A 24,176-nucleotide genomic window follows, 5' to 3' on the forward strand; every position below is an offset into this window, starting at 1 on the left:
ACAGCATCATAGTGTTATGTGAGGCAGTATGGTACAGTAGTACCAGATCAACAACATCATAGTGTTATGTGTGGCAGTATGGTACAGTAGTACCAGATCAACAGCATCATAGTGTTATGTGAGGCAGTATGGTACAGTAGTACCTGATCAACAGCATCATAGTGTTATGTGAGGCAGTATGGTACAGTAGTACCAGATCAACAACATCATAGTGTTATGTGTGGCAGTATGGTACAGTAGTACCAGATCAACAACATCATAGTGTTATGTGAGGCAGTATGGTACACTAGTACCAGATCAACAGCATCATAGTGTTATGTGAGGCAGTATGGTACAGTAGTACCTGATCAACAACATCATAGTGTTATGTGTGGCAGTATGGTACAGTAGTACCAGATCAACAACATCATAGTGTTATGTGAGGCAGTATGGTACAGTAGTACCTGATCAACAACATCATAGTGTTATGTGAGGCAGTATGGTACAGTAGTACCAGATCAACAACATCATAGTGTTATGTGAGGCAGTATGGTACAGTAGTACCAGATCAACAGCATCATAGTGTTATGTGAGGCAGTATGGTACAGTAGTACCAGATCAACAACATCATAGTGTTATGTGAGGCAGTATGGTACAGTAGTACTAGATCAACAACATCATAGTGTTATGTGAGGCAGTATGGTACAGTAGTACCTGATCAACAACATCATAGTGTTATGTGTGGCAGTATGGTACAGTAGTACCAGATCAACAACATCATAGTGTTATTTGGGGCAGTATGGTACAGTAGTACCAGATCAACAACATCATAGTGTTATGTGTGGCAGTATGGTACAGTAGTACCAGATCAACAGCATCATAGTGTTATGTGAGGCAGTATGGTACAGTAGTACCTGATCAACAACATCATAGTGTTATGTGAGGCAGTATGGTACAGTAGTACCAGATCAACAACATCATAGTGTTATGTGTGGCAGTATGGTACAGTAGTACCAGATCAACAGCATCATAGTGTTATGTGAGGCAGTATGGTACAGTAGTACCAGATCAACAGCATCATAGTGTTATGTGTGGCAGTATGGTACAGTAGTACCTGATCAACAACATCATAGTGTTATGTGGGGCAGTATGGTACAGTAGTACCAGATCAACAGCATCATAGTGTTATGTGGGGCAGTATGGTACAGTAGTACCTGATCAACAACATCATAGTGTTATGTGGGGCAGTATGGTACAGTAGTACCAGATCAACAACATCATAGTGTTATGTGAGGCAGTATGGTACAGTAGTACCAGATCAACAGCATCATAGTGTTATGTGTGGCAGTATGGTACAGTAGTACCTGATCAACAACATCATAGTGTTATGTGGGGCAGTATGGTACAGTAGTACCAGATCAACAGCATCATAGTGTTATGTGGGGCAGTATGGTACAGTAGTACCTGATCAACAACATCATAGTGTTATGTGGGGCAGTATGGTACAGTAGTACCAGATCAACAACATCATAGTGTTATGTGAGGCAGTATGGTACAGTAGTACCTGATCAACAACATCATAGTGTTATGTGAGGCAGTATGGTACAGTAGTACCAGATCAACAACATCATAGTGTTATGTGTGGCAGTATGGTACAGTAGTACCTGATCAACAACATCATAGTGTTATGTGTGGCAGTATGGTACAGTAGTACCTGATCAACAACATCATAGTGTTATGTGTGGCAGTATGGTACAGTAGTACCAGATCAACAGCATCATAGTGTTATGTGTGGCAGTATGGTACACTAGTACCTGATCAACAGCATCATAGTGTTATGTGAGGCAGTATGGTACAGTAGTACCAGATCAACAACATCATAGTGTTATGTGGGGCAGTATGGTACAGTAGTACCTGATCAACAACATCATAGTGTTATGTGTGGCAGTATGGTACACTAGTACCTGATCAACAGCATCATAGTGTTATGTGAGGCAGTATGGTACAGTAGTACTAGATCAACAACATCATAGTGTTATGTGGGGCAGTATGGTACAGTAGTACCAGATCAACAACATCATAGTGTTATGTGTGGCAGTATGGTACACTAGTACCTGATCAACAGCATCATAGTGTTATGTGAGGCAGTATGGTACAGTAGTACCAGATCAACAACATCATAGTGTTATGTGTGGCAGTATGGTACAGTAGTACCAGATCAACAACATCATAGTGTTGATTCCTTTTTCTCTACTCATCTGTACTACTGGTTACTGACCTCTGACCTCTCCTGTCCCCCATCTCCTTCCTCCCTCTAACCCCCTAACCACCATCTCCTCTCCCCCTTTGCTCTGACCTCTCTGACCTCTGTCTTTCAGAGGGAATGGAATAACACAGAACATTCTCATGGGCATTGAACAATGAAGTCATCTCCTCCCCTGTTTAGGCAGTACTATGAGATGCTGTACAACGCTGCAGATGAGCTGCTCAACCTGGTGGTGGACCAGGGCGTTCGCTACACAGAGCTGGAGTACATCCACGCCCTCAGCCTGCTGCAGAGGAGCCAGACGGGCGTGGGAGACCTGAGCACGCAGAACGTCCGGCTGCAGCGCCTCAAGGAGATCATCTGCGAGCAGGCAGCCTTCAAGCAGGCCACCAAGGACAAGAAGATCACTACTGTTTGAGAGGGGGGACATTGGGAGGCTGTTGTTGGCAATGGTCTGTTTGCATTACTGTCCAGTGTTTCTCAACCTCCTGTCTGGAAAAAGGGTTTAGATTAAAGCTAGTATTTTAGAGCTGACCTAGCAGTGTCAGCTAACCATCTGAGGGACTGGTCAGCACCTCCACAGGGACTGGTGTTGAACTGGGTTTGTAAAAGTCCTAACTGAGTCTTCATTAGATCCTATGGCAGACCGTAAATAACCATGTAATATGTTTTGGGGGTTGAGATAATGCTGGTAGGCTGTACATTGAGTAGTTACTGATTTAAGGTTTGAACTTAGTTACCAATATGCATCTGTAACTCATCAGCTTCTTCACTGGCAAGAATGCAGCCAGTTCCTCAAGATATCACACACACACACTCTCCAATTTAAAAAATGACTCCCTTCAATCATCCCATATGTGGTCGGCCCTAGTCTCACCTGTGGAGAATGGGGGAATTATCTGAGAGTCTGGCTTTGGGGCCTTTCTCATCTCATTGTCTTATTACATCTAACTGCTGCTCTCAATTACAGCTCTCCCTCCAGCTCTCCCTCGTGGGCCCGCTGACTGTGTCTGCAATACCAGATGCCAGATTAGACTGTCGAGATTATCACTTCTCTCCTCCTGCTTGTGGCCATTTTGTGGCCATTCTTCTTCCCCAAGGACAAAGAAAGAAATTGATTCCCCACCTCAGCTGTGGTTCACTCTATTTTTCTCTCACTTTTAGAATAATGTAGATTGGATATAATGTAGCTATAGCCGATTCTGATTATAGTATTTGCCACTGTCCTGAAAAAATACGTTAACTGTGCTGCAGCGTTGAGGTGTGCATGTGTGCTAGGGGATGGGGGCCAATGTATCCAGTACAATTTAAGTGTGTATATAGTCCCAACACTCAAGGTCTTGAACTTAATAGGGATGTAATTGCAAATCACTACTCCCCTTCCTACCACTAGAACTGCTAAAACTTCTGCTAAAACTATTCTAAAGTGAATACACTTGCAAGGAGTCACAAATCATTCCTTCCCCTGCATCCCCTCAGTATGTTTAGTTAATTAACTCAGAGGAAAAGTACTTAACAAGAGCGGGGGAGGGAGGAAAGAGAACAGGGGAGAGTTGTGGCAGTGCTGCTCACCAGAACCCAGCGGAACCATCCATCATAATGACATGTAGGCTGGGATCAATATGAGCCTTGTGGTTGCCGGAGGGATTGCCTAGTGCCATAGGAACAGCATTTGTTTTACTCAGCACACTCAAGACACACACATACACGTACACACACACAATAAACACGTCCTATATTACACACACACACTATGGAGGTCTCTATGGCTTGCAGTACTCTGCACAAGTGAGGAGTTTTTTTCTGCTGATTCTGTGAACAAGAGAACACTCCATCTGGATTTAAATGATCTGGTATATCGGACCCCTATACCCACATTTTAAATAATGTAAAGATCTACAAAAATATTTCACTTTTTTTTTTTTAAACGCTTTGCTTTATTTGTTTGTTTAAGACATGTCGTTTTGCACATCTACAGTGTGTAATATGAGAGTGGTTTCATGTCTGATGAGTTTTTTCACAAACACCTGATAAGAACGGAGGTTAATGAGTCCCTGTGTGATTTAAGGATTAATTTGATCATTTCTCCATTGTCTGTTAAAAGTCCCTTTCAGACCAATGCCTTGAATAGCAATCCTACACTGAATTAAAGATGACTTGCCATTGTGTACACTGATCTTGCTGAAATAAAACATCAACGTTCCTCTGTGTATATGAGCAGTTTGTGTGTTTTTGTACAATGAAAAGTGCCAGTTTCCTACCTTGGGACTAGTTTCTTCCATTGACACAGAGGAATTGACGAATGCCATACAGAACGAAACACTACCCAAACAACATGGTCTGTCTATGCGCTGTTGCACCTTATAATTCAAAATCTTTTCACATTGACACAAATTGACTTTGTCCGATGATGTCATTTTAGATAGACGGATCAAAAATATACACTGTCAGGAATTGAGCTCAGCTGCCAGATCTGATGGGACGTCAGAAGGCTTTTCTATAGAATGATCAAGACCTGTTGAAAGATGTCTGATGCACAAAGCACACTACTTGAAATCTAGTATGTCAAGCTTTTTCTGCATTTTCGTGAGCATGATTGAGGTTTCAACATGGTGATTAGTGTAAAGTTATTAGAAGATTTAATGGCGAATATTTGTCTCAGCACACTAAAATGAAAATGCAGGAATATATCACTTTTTCCAGATGGTGGAACCAGGGTTTGAAAGCTTTTATGAACTGTTGGGGAGTAAATGAATCAAAAACGACATATCCCACAGTTCAATTCACCTACTGACACGTCGTCATCGTTACTAAGCAACAGAGAACGCTATCCGCTCCAGCTGAGCCAACTTTCAAAATAGCTACCTACCAAGGCTAATTAGTAAGTAAAAATATACCAAAAGTATTCTCATGCCAAACAATTTCATCCAAAATGTCTTCTACTTCGACAATTTACAATTTGCAAGATATCGGGAAGCAAACAACGCCCCAGTATTCCTCTGGGTCACCCACTTGCTATCCTCATGAGTCAGTGACACAGGAGACCACTGATGCGCAACCATTTCCTGCTGTGGTTCATCAGCCGTGTGCAGACACGTTTTCAACCTCCGAGGAAGAGAAGGAGGAGAAGACAATGGAGGTAAGGGAGGAAGCTAGGGGTAACAGCTAAATTAATAAAGATGCTAGCTGCTTTCGTCAGATGGGCCATCAGGCTTGGTGAATAAGACGCTGTTCATGTTAATTACTTTGAGGATGCAAGCAACTTCTTTCTCTCTCTTTCTACTCAGAGTTTCATAATAACAGAAGTGTGGTGCAAAAAAACAATGCATTGACAATGCATGACTTGTTCTATTGTGTACTGCAAAACATTTTGATGTAGCTCTGTGTCATACAGAAACACGATGGTGTGTTGACTGAAGAGGACGTTTCCAGCTGTTTATCCAACCTGGGACACTCTGCCACTGGACGAGAGCATGTCTACCAGTTCCTCTGTGCGCCTGTAAGAACACACACACACTTCAGGTTGATAGTGTAACCCCATCAATCGCTGATAATATGCTTCACAAGAGTAACTGTTTTCCATCAGACTATACGCAGAAGAGTATCTAACAAATCTGTTTACTTTCCATTTGTGTTGTGTTTCTTTCCTTGTTTTGTTTTCTATGTCGTGTGGAATTCAATTTCGGAATATGTCTCTATCCAGGGTCGAAATCTGAATAATGTATCCATCCTATGCAATTATGTCCACCTTCAAAAGCTAGAACTTCCTTACAACAGAATAAAAGGTGTGTGTGTCTCATATTAACAAATGCACTGTATGACTTGTTATGATTCTAATTACTGATATAGAAAATGTAGCTTGATTAGCCTAATTAATTAAACAACGGTTCATTTCTCATCGGTGCCCTTGTAACTTCTTCTATGCTTCTGGTCTGTATAAAAACAGTTGTGTGGCAGGTGTTGCCATCTCTCCCACTCTGCTCGCCCGACTCTCCTAATGTTTGTTGACTGGTAGATTTATCCTGTGTAAGCCACATGCCGTATCTCATCATCCTGGACGCCTCCCACAACCAACTCACCGACTTCTTTGGATTCCAGCCGCCCAAGAACCTCAAGGTGTGTCCTTCAGCAGACAGGATAAGACAACGGTTGATTTGTGGCTTGGGGTTTCTTGAAGCCTATAGTCCCAGAAGATGGGTTCCAATCATCATAGACCATTTATACTGTAGTTTCATTCCATATGCTTACTAAGTATTACTACCCTGCAATGACAAGGAACTTACCAGGGCTGACTTCTTCTTATTGTTTATCAGTGAGTTATACAGTACTAGTAGAATGTATCATACTATACATGCATTTGGTTGTTTATTTTCATATTTCTTCATTGCAAAAAGCATTTAAAGATTGGTCCACTTGATTCATTATTCATGTTTGTTGTATTCCGCAGGAGGTTAACTTTTCCCATAACCAGATGTCAGTGATGACACATTTGTCAGCCTACTCGTCTTTGAGTAAACTGAATCTGGACTGTATCCTTCAAAAAGTATTTACACACACACACACACGTACACGTCAAGTTCTTATCTAGACTACTTCCTCATTGTATACCATTCTTAACGTGTGCCCGTTCTGGACAGACAACTGTTTCAGTGAGATCGGTGGTCTGCTGCATTGTGACAGCCTCACACACCTCAGTCTGGCACATAACAAGATCTCCTGTATCAGTGGCCTGGACAACCTGCCAATCAAAGACCTCTGTTTGGTAGGTCCTAACTCCTCCACCTGCCTCTTGAATTATTCAATTTCTAACACTTTCCATATGTGTTATAAATGGAGATGTTACTTGACATGAATAATTACGTTGCGTGTGTGTTTGTTGAATAATTTGATTCTTAAAGATAATATTTTACCATACGTTATGCTCATTTATGAATATGCCCATCCGGTTGTATAGACGCAGCTCTCCAAGCTCATCAGTACTGTGGTTAGTGGTTGGTCTTGTGGCTGATTTAATATGGCCTACAGACTAGGACACAAGTGTTTTCCTGTGAATCAGTTGTTTTCTGTTTTCACCTTGATGTCCCTACCTGCTGTCTACATTCTTCCATTATGTCATGGCTTTTCTAAAAGGTTTTCCCCCCAGTATGGTGCCAGTTATGAGAAGGTTTTCCCCCCAGTATGGTGCCAGTTATGAGAAGGTTTTCCCCCCAGTATGGTGCCAGTTATGAGAAGGTTTTCCCCCCAGTATGCTGCCAGTTATGAGAAGGTTTTCCCCCCAGTATGGTGCCAGTTATGAGAAGGTTTTCCCCCCAGTATGGTGCCAGTTATGCTACACACAATATTTGTCCACTTCTTTCTCTTCAAACATGACGACAGCAGGTGGTGTATTTTTAACTCTCCCCTCCCCCCTCTCCTGTCTCATATTTAAACCACAGACATAATTGAGCTTCAGCTTTTCAAAGACACACAGACATGGGCTCCAGTGTGAGAGCCACCATATGGCTGTGCCAGCGGGCCTCCAGACCCTTCCCTCTCCCTCTCTGACGGATGCTGGTGTCCTTTATCAAAGTGATTCCTCATCGTCAGCATGATGTAGCCGTGTCCCCTGTCCGCTTCCACCCTCCCCTCTGGGACCAGCTGCCGGCGGTGTGAGCAGGCCTGGACCCTGTTCAACACCCCCCCCCCCTCCTCTCTCATTCCCTCACCCCTCCATAGCATCCCAGCCGCTGTCTCCATCTCCCCTCCCCCTTCCCTCTCGGCCCTCTCCTGCCCCGCTCCCTAACAGCGTGCTACCTGTCAGCCAGCCTCCTCTCTCAGCCCATCACACCCTGGCCTCGAGAGCTTCCAGGGCTCCGCGCGGTCACCGTCCCCCGCTGTCGGCAGCCCTCTGCCAGAAAGGCTAGTGGAGGAGGGCAGGGCATGGGGGCCGCGGGGGCTGGATCATAAATGACAGCCCACGCAGGGGGAAGGTGGGGTGGGGATGGGTAGTTATAGAGCAGGAGGGATGGTGGGTTCTAGAGGAGAGGAGGGCTGGTCTGTAGTGCTTTTGGCATGCCCACACCAGTGTCTGGCCAGCTGTTCACCTGTCACTCCTCACCTGTCAGCCCAGACCATTGGAGCTGGCCTGTCAATCATATACATGTCTCAGGGAGAAGTTTTATACTCTTTACAGATGGGGAAGGGAACACTCAATGTTAACTTTGATAGTGAGGGTGGGGTGTGTATGTGTCTGTGTGTGTGTGTGCGTGTGACATGGGTATGTGTGTGTGTGGGAGGAGGGAGAGTTGTGTGTGCGTGCGTGTGAGCTTATATGAGTTCATTAATATGTGTGTGTGTATTTGTCCACACGGTATTCATATTCCCAGTGTTTGTCATGTATCACGTCCTCTCTATCCAGAGGGGGAATCAGATTGAGAAGATAGAGAATGTGGAGACTCTGAGAACCCTGCAGGTCCTGGATCTGTCTCTGAACCGGATCACCAGTCTGTCAGGCCTGCAGAATCTCCATCTGCTGGGCTCCATCAACCTGGAGAGGAACCTGGTGAGACACAGTCCATTTCTTAATGTCCTGCTCTCTTGTCAACCTGGAGAGGAACCTGGTGAGACACAGTCCATTTCTTAATGTCCTGCTCTCTTGTTAACCTGGAGAGGAACCTGGTGAGACACAGTCCATTCCTTAATGTCCTGCTCTCTTGTTAACCTGGAGAGGAACCTGGTGAGACACAGTCCATTCCTTAATGTCCTGCTCTCTTGTTAACCTGGAGAGGAACCTGGTGAGACACAGTCCATTCCTTAATGTCCTGCTCTCTTGTTAACCTGGAGAGTAACCTGGTGAGACACAGTCCATTCCTTAATGTCCTGCTCTCTTGTCAACTTGGAGAGGAACCTGGTGATACACAGTCAATTTCTTAATGTCCTGCTCTCTTGTTAACCTGGAGAGGAACCTGGTGAGACACAGTCCATTTCTTAATGTCCTGCTCTCTTGTCAACTTGGAGAGGAACCTGGTGAGACACAGTCCATTCCTTAATGTCCTGCTCTCTTGTCAACCTGGAGAGGAACCTGGTGAGACACAGTCCATTTCTTAATGTCCTGCTCTCTTGTCAACCTGGAGAGGAACCTGGTGAGACACAGTCCATTTCTTAATGTCCTGCTCTCTTGTCAACTTGGAGAGGAACCTGGTGAGACACAGTCCATTTCTTAATGTCCTGCTCTCTTGTCAACCTGGAGAGGAACCTGGTGAGACACAGTCCATTCCTTAATGTCCTGCTCTCTTGTCAACTTGGAGAGGAACCTGGTGAGACACAGTCCATTCCTTAATGTCCTGCTCTCTTGTTAACCTGGAGAGGAACCTGGTGAGACACAGTCCATTCCTTAATGTCCTGCTCTCTTGTCAACTTGGAGAGTAACCTGGTGATACACAGTCCATTCATTAATGTCCTGCTCTCTTGTCAACCTGGAGAGGAACCTGGTGAGACACAGTCCATTCCTTAATGTCCTGCTCTTGTCTCTGCCACTGTCTGCATGGTACCAATGGCCAGTATCACTAAACCACCTAGCGACTGTATACCAGGAGCTGAGTGGTAAAGCTATTCCACTGCATCAACTGATAGATTGGCTGTGGTATTAAATGTAGTTTTAATTGTTTTTAAAGGATTTATTCTTAATCCAAGCATCTGATCTTTTTTGTGTATGATATACTGTTCTCAGATCAGTGAAATCAAGGAGGCCACACACATCCATGACCTGAGCCTGCTCCGAGAGCTGAATCTGCAGAGAAACCTAGTCCAGGTAGCTGCACTGCACCTACACCCAGAACACATCACTAAACTAACAAGTTAGCTCCCTAATGCTGTCTGCTTCCTCTGTACTGACAATAGACATGTCCATGAAAATGCTGCTTCTTTCACTGTCGTTTCAACCCCAGGAGCAACTGGACTATAGACTGGCAGTGATCTTCCTCCTTCAACACCTGACTGGCCTGGACCAGGAGAAAGTCACAGTAGAGGAGAAGGCAGGTTGGATGTATGAGATGGTTATCACTGATGGAACTTAAGGATTTTGGGCACTGGCCAGCCGGGCTAGTAGACTGGAGCTAGTAGACTGGCGCTGGTCAGCCGGGCTAGTAGACTGGCGCTGGCCAGCCGGGCTAGTAGACTGGCGCTGGCCAGCCGGGCTAGTAGACTGGCGCTGGCCAGCCGGGATAGTAGACTGGCGCTGGCCAGCCGGGCTAGTAGACTGGCGCTGGCCAGCCGGGCTAGTAGACTGGCGCTGGTCAGCCGGGCTAGTAGTCTGCCGCTGGTCAGCCGGGCTAGTAGACTGGCGCTGGCCAGCCGGGCTAGTAGTCTGCCGCTGGTCAGCCGGGCTAGTAGTCTGCCGCTGGCCAGCCGGGCTAGTAGTCTGCCGCTGGCCAGCCGGGCTAGTAGACTGACGCTGGTCAGCCGGGCTAGTAGTCTGCCGCTGGTCAGCCGGGCTAGTAGTCTGGCGCTGGCCAGCCGGGCTAGTAGTCTGCCTCTGGTCAGCCGGGCTAGTAGACTGGCGCTGGTCAGCCGGACTAGTAGTCTGCCGCTGGCCAGCCGGGCTAGTAGTCTGCCGCTGGTCAGCCGGGCTAGTAGACTGGCGCTGGCCAGCCGGGCTAGTAGTCTGCCGCTGGCCAGCCGGGCTAGTAGTCTGCCGCTGGTCAGCCGGGCTAGTAGACTGGCGCTGGCCAGCCGGCTAGTAGACTGGCGCTGGCCAGCCGGGCTAGTAGACTGGCGCTGGCCAGCCGGGCTAGTAGACTGCCGCTGGTCAGCCGGGCTAGTAGACTGGCGCTGGTCAGCCGGGCTAGTAGACTGGCGCTGGCCAGCCGGGCTAGTAGACTGGCGCTGGCCAGCCGGGCTAGGAGACTGGCGCTGGCCAGCCGGGCTAGTAGACTGGCGCTGGTCAGCCGGGCTAGTAGACTGGCGCTGGCCAGCCGGGCTAGTAGACTGGCGCTGGCCAGCCGGGCTAGTAGACTGGCGCTGGCCAGCCGGGCTAGTAGACTGGCGCTGGCCAGCCGGGCTAGTAGACTGGCGCTGGCCAGCCGGGCTAGTAGTCTGCCGCTGGTCAGCCGGGCTAGTAGACTGGCGCTGGCCAGCCGGGCTAGTAGACTGGCGCTGGCCAGCCGGCTAGTAGACTGGTGCTGGCCAGCCGGCTAGTAAAGCACAATTGATACTAGCCTACAGTAGGTCCAAAATCTGATAGGTGAAGATGGAAAAGACAACCTTTCTCCTGCATCTCGGGCTAGCTTGGTAATGTTCTACTAGGTGTCCATCCCTGTGTGTAATACTGTGCCTATAGCAAGTGGAGGAGGGGCATCAATAACTGAGTGGCATGTTTTGCTAATTGGGACAGTGAATGCTAACCTAGTATGTTGTTTATTTAAAACAGTGGGCATCTGTCAGGATCTGTAGAGGTTTATAATATAGGTCAGTGATACAGTTGAAGTCGGAAGTTTACATACACTTAGGTTGGAGTCATTAAAACTCGTTTTTCAACCACTCCACAAATTTCTTGTTAACAAACTATAGTTTTGGCAAGTCGGTTAGTACATCTACTTTGTGCATGACACAAGTAATTTTTCCAACAATTGTTTACAGACAGATTATTTCACTTATAATTCACTGTATCACAATTCCAGTGGGTCAGAAGTTTGCATACACTAAGTTGACAGCTTGGAAAATTCCAGAAAATGATGTCATGGCTTTAGAAGCTTCTGATAGGCTAATTTACATCATTTGAGTCAATTGGAGGTGTACCTGTGGATGTATTTCAAGGCCTACCTTCAAACTCAGTGCCTCTTTGCTTGACATCATGGGAAAAACAAAAGAAATCAGCCAAGACCTCAGAAAAATATTTGTAGACCTCCACAAGTCTGAAGGTACCACGTTCCTCTGTACGAACAATAGTACGCAAGTATGAACACCATGGGACCACGCAGCCGTCATAACGCTCAGGAAGGAGACGCATTCTGTCTCCTAGAGATGAACGTACTTTGGTGCGAAAAGTGCAAATCAATCCCAGAACAACAGCAAAGGACCTTGTGAAGATGCTGGAGGAAACAGGTACAAAAGTATCTATATCCACAGTAAAACGAGCCCTATATCGACATAACCTGAAAGGCCTCTCAGCAAGGAAGAAGCCACTGCTCCAAAACCACCATGAAGAAAAAGCCAGACTACAGTTTGCAACTGCACATAGGGAGAAAAATCGTACTTTTTGTAGAAATATCCTCAAGAACTGTTTGGCCATAATTACCATTGTTATGTTAGGAGGAAAAAGGGGGAGGCTTGCAAGCCAAAGAACACCATCCCAACCGTGAAGCACGGGGTGGCAGCATCATGTTGTGGGGGTGCTTTGCTGCAGGAGGGACTGGTGCACTTCACAAAATAGATGGCATCATGAGGCAGGAAAATGATGTGGATATATTGAAGCAACATCTCAAGACATCAGTCAGGAAGTTAAAGTTTGGTTGCAAATGGGTCTTCCAAATGCACAATGACCCCAAGCATACTTCCAAAGTTGTGGCAAATGGCTTAAGGATAACAAAGTCAAGGTATTGGAATGGCCATCACAAAGCCATGACCTCAATCCTATAGAAAATATGTGGGCAGAACTGAAAAAGTGTGTGCGAGCAAGGAGGCCTACAAACCTGACTCAGTTACACAAGCTATGTCCGGAGGATTGGGCCAAAATTCACCCAACTTATTGTGGGAAGCTTGTGGAAGGCTACCCGAAACGTTTGACCCAAGTTAAACAATTTAAAGGCAATGCTACCAAATACTAATTGAGTGTATGTAAACTTCTGACCCACTGGGAATGTGATGAAAGAAATAAAAGCTGAAATAAATCATTCTCTCTACTATTATTCTGACATTTCACATTCTTAAAATAAAGTGGTGATCCTAACTGACCTAAGACAGGGAATTTGTACTAGGATTAAATATCAGGAATTGTGGAAAATCTGAGTTTAAATGTAATTGGCTAAGGTGTATGTAAACTTCTGACTTCAACTGTACATACGTTACTTCTAGATAGGACTGACTTGAAATAAGATATTTATCGGCAATGTGACATATGATCGTCTCACCCTGTGTTCCCCAGGTGTCTGCTGTGAACATTGTTACATATGAACGTCTCCTCTGTGTTCTCCAGGTGTCGGCTGTGAACATTGTTACATATGAACGTCTCCCTCTGTGTTCTCCAGGTGTCTGCTGTGAACATTGTTACATATGAACGTCTCCCTCTGTGTTCCCCAGGTGTCTGCTGTGAACATTGTTACATATGAACGTCTCCTCTGTGTTCTCCAGGTGTCTGCTGTGAACATTGTTACATATGAACGTCTCCTCTGTGTTCCCCAGGTGTCTGCTGTGAACATTGTTACATATGAACGTCTCCTCTGTGTTCCCCAGGTGTCTGCTGTGAACATTGTTACATATGAACGTCTCCCTCTGTGTTCCCCAGGTGTCTGCTGTGAACATTGTTACATATGAACGTCTCCTCTGTGTTCCCCAGGTGTCTGCTGTGAACATTGTTACATATGAACGTCTCCTCTGTGTTCCCCAGGTGTCTGCTGTGAACATTGTTACATATGAACGTCTCCCTCTGTGTTCCCCAGGTGTCTGCTGTGAACATTGTTACATATGAACGTCTCCTCTGTGTTCCCCAGGTGTCTGCTGTGAACATTGTTACATATGAACGTCTCCCTCTGTGTTCTCCAGGTGTCTGCTGTGAACATTGTTACATATGAACGTCTCCCTCTGTGTTCCCCAGGTGTCTGCTGTGAACATTGTTACATCTGAACGTCTCCTCTGTGTTCTCCAGGTGTCTGCTGTGAACATTGTTACATATGAACGTCTCCTCTGTGTTCCCCAGGTGTCTGCTGTGAACATTGTTACATATGAACGTATCCCTCTGTGTTCCCCAGGTGTCTGCTGTGAACATTGTTACATATGAACGTCTCCCTCTGTGTTCTCCAGGTGTCTGCTGTGAACATTGTTACATATGAACGTCTCCCTCTGTGTTCCCCAGGTGTCTGCTGTGAACATTGTTACATATGAACGTCTCCCTCTGTGTTCCCCAGGTGTCTGCTGTGAACATTGTTACATATGAACGTCTCCTCTGTGTTCTCCAGGTGTCTGCTGTGAACATTGTTACATATGAACGTCTCCCTCTGTGTTCCCCAGGTGTCTGCTGTGAACATTGTTACATATGAACGTCTCCTCTGTGTTCCCCAGGTGTCTGCTGTGAACATTGTTACATATGAACGTCTCCCTCTGTGTTCTCCAGGTGTCTGCTGTGAACATTGTTACATATGAACGTCTCCTCTGTGTTCCCCAGGTGTCTGCTGTGAACATTGTTACATATGAACGTCTCCCTCTGTGTTCTCCAGGTGTCTGCTGTGAACATTGTTACATATGAACGTCTCCCTCTGTGTTCCCCAGGTGTCTGCTGTGAACATTGTTACATATGAACGTCTCCCTCTGTGTTCCCCAGGTGTCTGCTGTGAACATTGTTACATATGAACGTCTCCTCTGTGTTCCCCAGGTGTCTGCTGTGAACATTGTTACATATGAACGTCTCCCTCTGTGTTCTCCAGGTGTCTGCTGTGAACATTGTTACATATGAACGTCTCCCTCTGTGTTCCCCAGGTGTCTGCTGTGAACATTGTTACATATGAACGTCTCCTCTGTGTTCTCCAGGTGTCTGCTGTGAACATTGTTACATATGAACGTCTCCCTCTGTGTTCCCCAGGTGTCTGCTGTGAACATTGTTACATCTGAACGTCTCCTCTGTGTTCCCCAGGTGTCTGCTGTGAACATTGTTACATATGAACGTCTCCCTCTGTGTTCTCCAGGTGTCTGCTGTGAACATTGTTACATCTGAACGTCTCCTCTGTGTTCCCCAGGTGTCTGCTGTGAACATTGTTACATATGAACGTCTCCTCTGTGTTCTCCAGGTGTCTGCTGTGAACATTGTTACATATGAACGTCTCCTCTGTGTTCCCCAGGTGTCTGCTGTGAACATTGTTACATATGAACGTCTCCTCTGTGTTCCCCAGGTGTCTGCTGTGAACATTGTTACATATGAACGTCTCCCTCTGTGTTCTCCAGGTGTCTGCTGTGAACATTGTTACATCTGAACGTCTCCTCTGTGTTCCCCAGGTGTCTGCTGTGAACATTGTTACATCTGAACGTCTCCCTCTGTGTTCTCCAGGTGTCTGCTGTGAACATTGTTACATATGAACGTCTCCCTCTGTGTTCCCCAGGTGTCTGCTGTGAACATTGTTACATATGAACGTCTCCCTCTGTGTTCTCCAGGTGTCTGCTGTGAACATTGTTACATATGAACGTCTCCTCTGTGTTCTCCAGGTGTCTGCTGTGAACATTGTTACATATGAACGTCTCCTCTGTGTTCCCCAGGTGTCTGCTGTGAACATTGTTACATATGAACGTCTCCTCTGTGTTCTCCAGGTGTCTGCTGTGAACATTGTTACATATGAACGTCTCCCTCTGTGTTCCCCAGGTGTCTGCTGTGAACATTGTTACATATGAACGTCTCCCTCTGTGTTCCCCAGGTGTCTGCTGTGAACAAGTTCGACCCTCCTCTGGAGGTGGTGGCAGCCAGGGAGCACATGAGTCACATGGTATTCCAGCTGATGCAGCCCCAGGTCATCTACGATAGGTAAAAACATCACGACCCACCAACTACCCTGACTGGACTACCCTCCTTATAACACGACTTTCAGCCAATCAGAAGTCGCTACGATGAATATTCTAAATAAAGCTTACATACTAAATTACGTTGTGCTCGCAATCTTTAAAAATGAAGAAACCTAGCTTTTCTGACATTTATGCTCTATTTATACATCATAGAAACTGACCTATCCCCTGGCCTAGAAAAATCAGATTTTTCTGATTGGCTTGTTGTCCTGAACAATGGTAAAGTACTTCCTAGACTCTTTATCTTTGTGCTCTCCCTCTCTCTAAATGGTGTACTGTGTCATCCATGTGTTGCTGTGTGCGTGTGTCCCAGCACCCTGCCCAGTCTGGACTCTCCCTACCCCATGCTGGTGTTGACTGGGCCCCAGGCTTGTGGGAAGAGAGAGCTGGCCCACAAGCTCTGCCGAGAGTTCAACGACTTCTTCGCCTACGGGTGAGTCCCAAGGGCCAAATGGTACCCTATTTCCTACATAGTAGTGCACTACTTTTGGCAAGCTGTGGCCAAACTCTGAGGGCTTGTATGCATCCATAAATGCACACTTTTCCGTATATAGTTGTTGCGATTCGTTCTGAAGGTAGGTAAGGAGTCAAGCGCAGGAGAGCAGAGATGTCAATGTAGCGTTTTTTAATAGGCAAGTCCAAAACCGGTACAGGTACAATGACCAAAAAACACCCAAGACAAATGGGAACTCACAGTTATCACGGAAGGAGAAAAACCCACGCTCCTTACTATAATAAACACACGTGAATAAACTGAGGAAAGCCTCCACAAGCAATATGAAAAATAACCCCGCACAAACCTACGCGGGGAAACAGATAAATATACACACAGGAATTAAAGCAAATGAAAACCAGGTGTGAATGAACCAAAGACAAAACAAACGGAAAAAGAAAAATGGATCGGTGATGGCTAGTAGGCCGGCGACGCCGAGCGCCGCCCGAACAGGTAGAGGAACTACCTTCGGTGGAAGTCGTGACAATAGTGCACTACTTTTGGCCAGCTTGCTTCTAGGATTTTGTGCTCATTGGAATAGACTTTATGAAAGGATGAAGTTACCTTAAATATGAGAAGGCCTGGTCACAGAGGTGAAGGGTTAGGGTTATTGTTTAGGATGGTACTAAATATATTTCACTAGGTTCCCCTCTGGTTCCCCATCCATAGATACATGATACTTCCACACTGTTAAACCAGATGGTCAATACTTCCAACACATGAGCAATGGCGAGTGATAATAACAAGGTTCCCCACGACGGGCAGTAGAAGAACTATAGAAGCAGTAAATAGTGGTATAGAGAGCACATACACTGGAGAGCTGGAATCAAAAGAACATCTGCTGGACATGGCTTGTCTGGCTCTCACCTCACGTTGGTTTTAATAGAAACCTCTTCACCAGGGTTCTCTATCCTTGTTCCTGGAGAGATACCCTCCTGTAGGTTTTAACCCTGTTCCTGGAGAGATACCTTCCTGTGGGTTTTAACCCTGTTCCTGGAGAGATACCCTCCTGTAGGTTTTAACCCTGTTCCTGGAGAGATACCCTCCTGTAGGTTTTAACCCTGTTCCTGGAGAGATACCTTCCTGTGGGTTTTAACCCTGTTCCTGGAGAGATACCCTCCTGTAGGTTTTAACCCAAACCCTGTTCCTGGAGAGATTCCCTCCTGTAGGTTTTAACCCAAACCCTGTTCCTGGAGAGCCACCCTCCTGTAGGTTTTAACCCAAACCCTGTTCCTGGAGAGCTACCCCCCTGTAGGTTTTAACCCAAACCCTGTTCCTGGAGAGCTACCCTCCTGTAGGTTTTAACCCAAACTCTGTTCCTGGAGAGCTACCCTCCTGTAGGTTTTAACCCAAACTCTGTTCCTGGAGAGCCACCCTCCTGTAGGTTTTAACCCAAACTCTGTTCCTGGAGAGCCACCCTCCTGTAGGTTTTAACCCAAACCCTGTTCCTGGAGAGCCACCCTCCTGTAGGTTTTAACCCAAACCCTGTTCCTGGAGAGCTACCCTCCTGTAGGTTTTAACCCAAACTCTGTTCCTGGAGAGCTACCCTCCTGTAGGTTTTAACCCAAACCCTGTTCCTGGAGAGCTACCCTCCTGTAGGTTTTAACCCAAACCCTGTTCCTGGAGAGCTACCCCCCTTTTGTTTTTAACCCAAACCCTGTTCCTGGAGAGCTACCCTCCTGTAGGTTTTAACCCAAACCCTGTTCCTGGAGAGCTACCCTCCTGTAGGTTTTAACCCAAACCCTGTTCCTGGAGAGATACCCTCCTGTAGGTTTTAACCCAAACCCTGTTCCTGGAGAGCTACCCTCCTGTAGGTTTTAACCCAAACTCTGTTCCTGGAGAGCTACCCTCCTGTAGGTTTTAACCCAAACCCTGTTCCTGGAGAGCTACCCTCCTGTAGGTTTTAACCCAAACCCTGTTCCTGGAGAGCTACCCTCCTGTAGGTTTTAACCCAAACCCTGTTCCTGGAGAGCCACCCTCCTGTAGGTTTTAACCCAAACCCTGTTCCTGGAGAGCTACCCTCCTGTAGGTTTTAACCCAAACCCTGTTCCTGGAGAGCCACCCTCCTGTAGGTTTTAACCCAAACTCTGTTCCTGGAGAGCCACCCTCCTGTAGGTTTTAACCCAAACCCTGTTCCTGGAGAGATACCCTCCTGTAGGTTTTAACCCAAACCCTGTTCCTGGAGAGATACCCTCCTGTAGGTTTTAACCCAAACCCTGTTCCTGGAGAGCCACCCTCCTGTAGGTTTTAACCCAAACCCTGTTCCTGGAGAGCCACCCTCCTGTAGGTTTTAACCCAAACCCTGTTCCTGGAGAGATACCCTCCTGTAGGTTTTAACCCAAACTCTGTTCCTGGAGAGCTACCCTCCTGTAGGTTTTAACCCAAACCCTGTTCCTGGAGAGCTACCCTCCTGTAGGTTTTAACCCAAACTCTGTTCCTGGAGAGCTACCCTCCTGTAGGTTTTAACCCAAACCCTGTTCCTGGAGAGCCACCCTCCTGTAGGTTTTAACCCAAACCCTGTTCCTGGAGAGCTACCCTCCTGTAGGTTTTAACCCAAACCCTGTTCCTGGAGAGCTACACTCCTGTAGGTTTTAACCCAAACCCTGTTCCTGGAGAGCTACCCTCCTGTAGGTTTTAACCCAAACCCTGTTCCTGGAGAGCCACCCTCCTGTAGGTTTTAACCCAAACTCTGTTCCTGGAGAGCCACCCTCCTGTAGGTTTTAACCCAAACCCTGTTCCTGGAGAGATACCCTCCTGTAGGTTTTAACCCAAACCCTGTTCCTGGAGAGATACCCTCCTGTAGGTTTTAACCCAAACCCTGTTCCTGGAGAGCCACCCTCCTGTAGGTTTTAACCCAAACCCTGTTCCTGGAGAGGTACCCTCCTGTAGGTTTTGAGTGCTCAACCTCACCTGGGTAGTGGAGTCGGAGTGTGTGTGTGTGTGTCTGTGTCTGTGTGCTTGTGCTTGTGTGCATCAAAGCGAGTGTGTGGCACGTGTCCGTCTATATGTCTAGTCTGTCCGTCTTCTGTCTCGGTGTGTTGCAATACCATTATGATCCTTAGGCGTTTTTGATTATTTTAAATGTTGGATTATTGTGCGCTTGTTGACATTTACTGCATTGATTGATAGGAACATAAGCAGTTCGCTGCAGCCATAACACCTGCTAAATTGAGTTGCTAGCTTGAATGTATTGCTGTTTTGTCATTGGAACCATTTGTCTCTTGTTGTCACAGAACCTGCCATACCACCAGGGGTCCCTACTTTGGGGAAGAGGACGGGAGCGACTACCATTTTGTCACGGAGGAAGACTTTCAGAACATGATTCACATGGTACATGTTTGAGATGGACTATGTTGCTGTGTGATTGAGCAGAATTACTGATCAACAAATCACCTTGCATCCGTTGTGTGATCAACATTAGCGATTCTGCCCCTCGCCTTGCTCAAACTGATCCCCTCAAACACACTGATAGTGTGTCAGTCTCAGATTAATTGCAATTCTTTCCGTTCGTAAAGATAAAATGTGAAGGTAAAACAATCCATGGTTAGCCCTGTCCATGACACCACCACATATTCATCGTCCTTCAGAATTTAAATATACAGTGTCTTCGGAAAGTATTCAGATCCCTTGACTTTTTCCACATTTTGCTACGTTACTACCTTACAAATCCTTAGGAATCTACACACAATACCTCATAATGACGCAGCGAAACAGGTTTTGAGATTTTTTTGCAAATGTCAACAACAACAAAAAACATTTTTAAAGTAAGATTTACATAAATATTCAGACCCTTTGCTATGAGACTCGAAATTGAGCTCAGGTGCATCCTGTTTCCATTGATCATCCTTGAGATGTTTCTACATCTTGATTGGAGTCCACCTATGGTAAATACAATTGATTGGACATGATTTGGAAAAGCACACACCTGTATATAAGGTCCCACAGTTGACAGTGCATGTCAGAGAAAAAACTAAGCCATGATGTCGAAGGAATTGTCCGTAGAGCTCCGAGACAGGATTTTGTTGAGGGTACCAAAACATTTCTGCAGCATTGAAGGTGCCCAAGAACACAATGGCCTCCATTATTCTTAGATGGAAGAAGTTTGGAACCACCAAGAATCTTCCTGGAGCTGGCCGCCGGCCAAACTGAGCAATCGGGGGAGAAGGGCCTTGGTCAGGGAGGTGACCAAGACCCTGATGGTCTCACTGACAGAGTTCTAGAGTTCCTCTGTGGAGACAACCATCTCTTCAGCACTCAACCAATCAGGCCTTTATGGTAGAGTGGCCAGACAGAAGCCACTCCTCAGTAAAAGGCACATGACAGCCCACTTTTAGTTAGCCAAAAGGCACCCAAAGACCCTCAGACCATGAGAAACAAGATTATCTGGTTTGATGAAACCAAGATTGAACTCTTTGGCCTGAATGCCAAGCGTCATGTTTGGAGGAAACACTGCGCTGAAGCATGGTGGTGGCAGCATCATGCTGTGGGGACCGGGAGACTAGTCCGGATTGAGGCAAAGATGAACGGAGCAAAGTACAGAGAGATCCTTGATGAAAACCTGCTCCAGAGCGCTCAGGACCTCAGACTGGGGCGAACGTTCACCTTCCAACAGGACAACGACCCTAAGCACACAGCCAAGACAATGCAGGGGTGGCTTCGGGGCAATGTCCATGAGTGGCCCAGCCAGAGCCCGGACTTGAACCCGATCGAACATCTCTGGAGAGACCTGAAAATAGCTGTGCAGCAACGCTCCACATCCAACCTGACAGAACTTGAGAGGATCTGCAGAGAAGAATGGGAGAAACTCCCCAAATAAAGGTGTGTCAAGCTTGTAGCGTCATACCCAAGAAAACTCAGGCTGTAATTGCTGCCAAAGGTGCTTCAACAAAGGGTCTGAATACTTACACTACCGTTCAAATGTTTGGGGTCACTTAGAAATGTCCTAGTTTTTGAAAGAAAAGCTATTTTTTTCTCCATTAAAATAACATCAAATTGATCAGAAATACAGTGTTGACATTTTTCATGTTGTAAATGAGTATTGTAGCTGGAAACGGCTGATTTTCTATGGAATATCTACATAGGCGTACAGAGGCCCATTTTCAGCAACCACCACTCCAGTGTTCCAATGGCATGTTGTGTTAGCTAATCCAAGTTTATCATTTTAAAATGCTAATTGATCATTAGAAACCCCTTTTGCAATTATGTTAGCACAGCTGAACACTGTTATGCGGATTAAAGAAGCAATAAAACTGTCCTTCTTTAGACTAGTTGAGTATCTGGAGCATCAGCATTTGTGGGTTCGATTCCAGGCTCAAAATGGCCAGAAACCAAGACTTTCTTCTGAAACTCGTCAGTCTATTCTTGATCTGAGAAATGAAGGCTATTTCATGCGAGAAATTGCCAAGAAACTGAAGATCTGGTACAACGCTGTGTACTACTCCCTTCACAAAACAGCGCAAACTGGCTCTAACCAGAATAGAAAGAGTGGGAGGCCCCTGTGCACAACTGAGCAAGAGGACAAGTACATTAGAGTGTCTAGTTTGAGGAACAGACACCTCACAAGTCCTCAACTGGCAGCTTCATTAAATAGTGCCCGCAAAACACCAGTCTCAACGTCAACAGTGAAGAGGCGACTCTGGGATGCTGGCCTTCTAGGCAGAGTTGCAAAGAAAAAGACATATCTCAGACTGGCCAATAAAAATAAAAGATTAAGATGGGCAAAAGAACACAGACACTGGACAGAGGAAGATGGAAAAAAAGTGTTCGGATCACAAAGAATAACATTCATGAGACGCAGAAAAAGTGAAAAGATGCTGGAGGAGTGCTTGATGCCATCTGTCAAGCATGGTGGAGGCAATGTGGTGGTCTGGGAGTGCTTTGGTGGTGGTAAAGTGGGAGATTTGTACAGAGTAAAAGGGATCTTGAAGAAGTAAGGCTATCACTCCATTTTGCAACGCCATGCCATACCCTGTGGACGGCGCTTAATTGGAGCCAATTTCCTCCTACAACAAGACAATGACCTAAAGCACAGCTCCAAACTATGCAATAACTATTTAGGGAAGAAGCAGTCAGCTGGTATTCTGTCTATAATGGTGTGGCCAGCACAGTCACCGGATCTCAACCCTATTGAGCTGTTGTGGGAGCAGCTTGACTGTATGGTACGTAAGAAGGGCCCATCAAACCAATCCAATTTGTGGGAGGTGCTTCAGGAAGCATGGGGTGAAATCTCTTCAGATTACCTCAACAAATTGACAACTAGAATGCCAAAGGTCTGCATGGCTGTAATTGCTACAAATGAAGGATTCTTTGACGAAAGTAAAGTTTGAAGGACACAGTTATTATTTCAATTAAAAATCATTATAACCATGTCAACGTCTTGACTATATTTCCTATTCATTTTGCAACTAATTTCATGTATGTTTTCATGGAAAACAAGGACATTTCTAGGTGTTACACTACCGTTCAAAAGTTTGGGGTATGTAGATGTGATATTTCAGTCGTGTTTTTTTTCATACATCTGCAAAAATGTAGAACAATCTGTTTTCTCTTTGTCATTATGGGGTATCGTGTGTAGATTCATTTAAAAAAAAACTTTTTTTAAATCAATTTTAGAATAAGGCTGTAACCTAACAAAATGTGGAAAAAGTCAAGGGTCAGCATACTTTCCGAAGGCACGGTTCATCCAGCCAGCAATTTATTTTGTGCAAATGTGTGTAGCCTAGACTTGTCTTCTGGTTTGAAGTTTTGTAAGTAGTTCTCTTCACTCTAAAAGACAGTAAATCAATTGTTATGTCATACTCAGTTATTGGCTACTTAAATATATTTCCTTATATCTAACATTTTTGACACTTCAAAGCACAAGAGTTATCACATATTCCCAAAGGAAGAACTCGTAGATATCCTACACGGGGGGGCCTTAGGTACTATATAGTATGCCTGCCCGGCCAACTTTATTTTAACTTGAGGCCCATTCATTTGTCTTTCTTAAGGTAAATTTGTAAGCGCCGTGGGGCCTTAATAAATAGAGATCTCTCTCACAGTGATATTAGGAGGAAACCCTTTGAAGTGGGGATCCTAGCCGTGCACACTGTAAAGTACAGAGGAAGGTTCTCAGGTGAAGTGGGGATCCTAGCCGTGCACACTGTAAAGTACAGAGGAAGGTTCTCAGGGGAAGTTCTTCAGACTGAAACCCTGATGAAGACTGCTTGCTGTGGAAACCTGGGCAGCTTTTCCTTTTCTTTAGACAGACTCCCTGGATCATTCAGTTCAGATGTAGACCCTCCCTCCCTTATCACATACCTACATCACAGACTCCCTGGATCATTCAGACCAGTTCAGATGTAGACCCTTCCTCCCTTATCACATACCTACATCACAGACTCCCTGGATCATTCAGACCAGTTCAGATGTAGACCCTCCCTCCCTTATCACATACCTACATCACAGACTCCCTGGATCATTCAGTTCAGATGTAGACCCTTCCTCCCTTATCACATACCTACATCACAGACTCCCTGGATCATTCAGACCAGTTCAGATGTAGACCCTCCCTCCCTTATCACATACCTACATCACAGACTCCCTGGATCATTCAGACCAGTTCAGATGTAGACCCTCCCTCCCTTATCACATACCTACATCACAGACTCCCTGGATCATTCAGTTCAGATGTAGACCCTCCCTCCCTTATCACATACCTAC

At 45.8% G+C, this 24,176-nt stretch overlaps 2 protein-coding genes across 4 annotated transcripts in view; both read left to right on the forward strand.

Moving 5' to 3' along the window:
• exoc4 (exocyst complex component 4) overlaps nt 1–4,457 on the forward strand; it is a 298,597-nt gene extending 294,140 nt beyond the window's left edge. Inside the window, exon 18 of the mRNA XM_071332146.1 lies at nt 2,426–4,457. Coding sequence (XP_071188247.1) covers nt 2,426–2,663 — 238 coding nt within the window. The 3' untranslated portion in view covers nt 2,664–4,457. The remainder of the gene's footprint in view (nt 1–2,425) is intronic.
• Nucleotides 4,458–5,071: 614 nt separating this feature from the next.
• LOC139533782 (leucine-rich repeat and guanylate kinase domain-containing protein-like) overlaps nt 5,072–24,176 on the forward strand; it is a 40,900-nt gene continuing 21,795 nt past the window's right edge. For 2 of the 3 annotated variants that reach the window (XM_071332147.1, XM_071332150.1), the window contains exons 1-12: nt 5,072–5,384; nt 5,640–5,744; nt 5,949–6,030; nt 6,261–6,361; nt 6,693–6,774; nt 6,883–7,007; nt 8,643–8,786; nt 9,954–10,034; nt 10,171–10,257; nt 15,838–15,944; nt 16,296–16,415; nt 19,709–19,805. In XM_071332147.1, coding sequence (XP_071188248.1) covers nt 5,178–5,384; nt 5,640–5,744; nt 5,949–6,030; nt 6,261–6,361; nt 6,693–6,774; nt 6,883–7,007; nt 8,643–8,786; nt 9,954–10,034; nt 10,171–10,257; nt 15,838–15,944; nt 16,296–16,415; nt 19,709–19,805 — 1,338 coding nt within the window. In that variant the 5' untranslated portion in view covers nt 5,072–5,177. Of the gene's footprint in view, nt 5,385–5,639; nt 5,745–5,948; nt 6,031–6,191; nt 6,362–6,692; nt 6,775–6,882; nt 7,008–8,642; nt 8,787–9,953; nt 10,035–10,170; nt 10,258–15,837; nt 15,945–16,295; nt 16,416–19,708; nt 19,806–24,176 lie in introns of those variants that run through there. The other variant, XM_071332148.1, reaches the window with a different exon arrangement.

The sequence above is a fragment of the Salvelinus alpinus genome, chromosome 11 (genome assembly GCF_045679555.1).
Source record: "Salvelinus alpinus chromosome 11, SLU_Salpinus.1, whole genome shotgun sequence".
Taxonomy (NCBI): domain Eukaryota; kingdom Metazoa; phylum Chordata; class Actinopteri; order Salmoniformes; family Salmonidae; genus Salvelinus; species Salvelinus alpinus.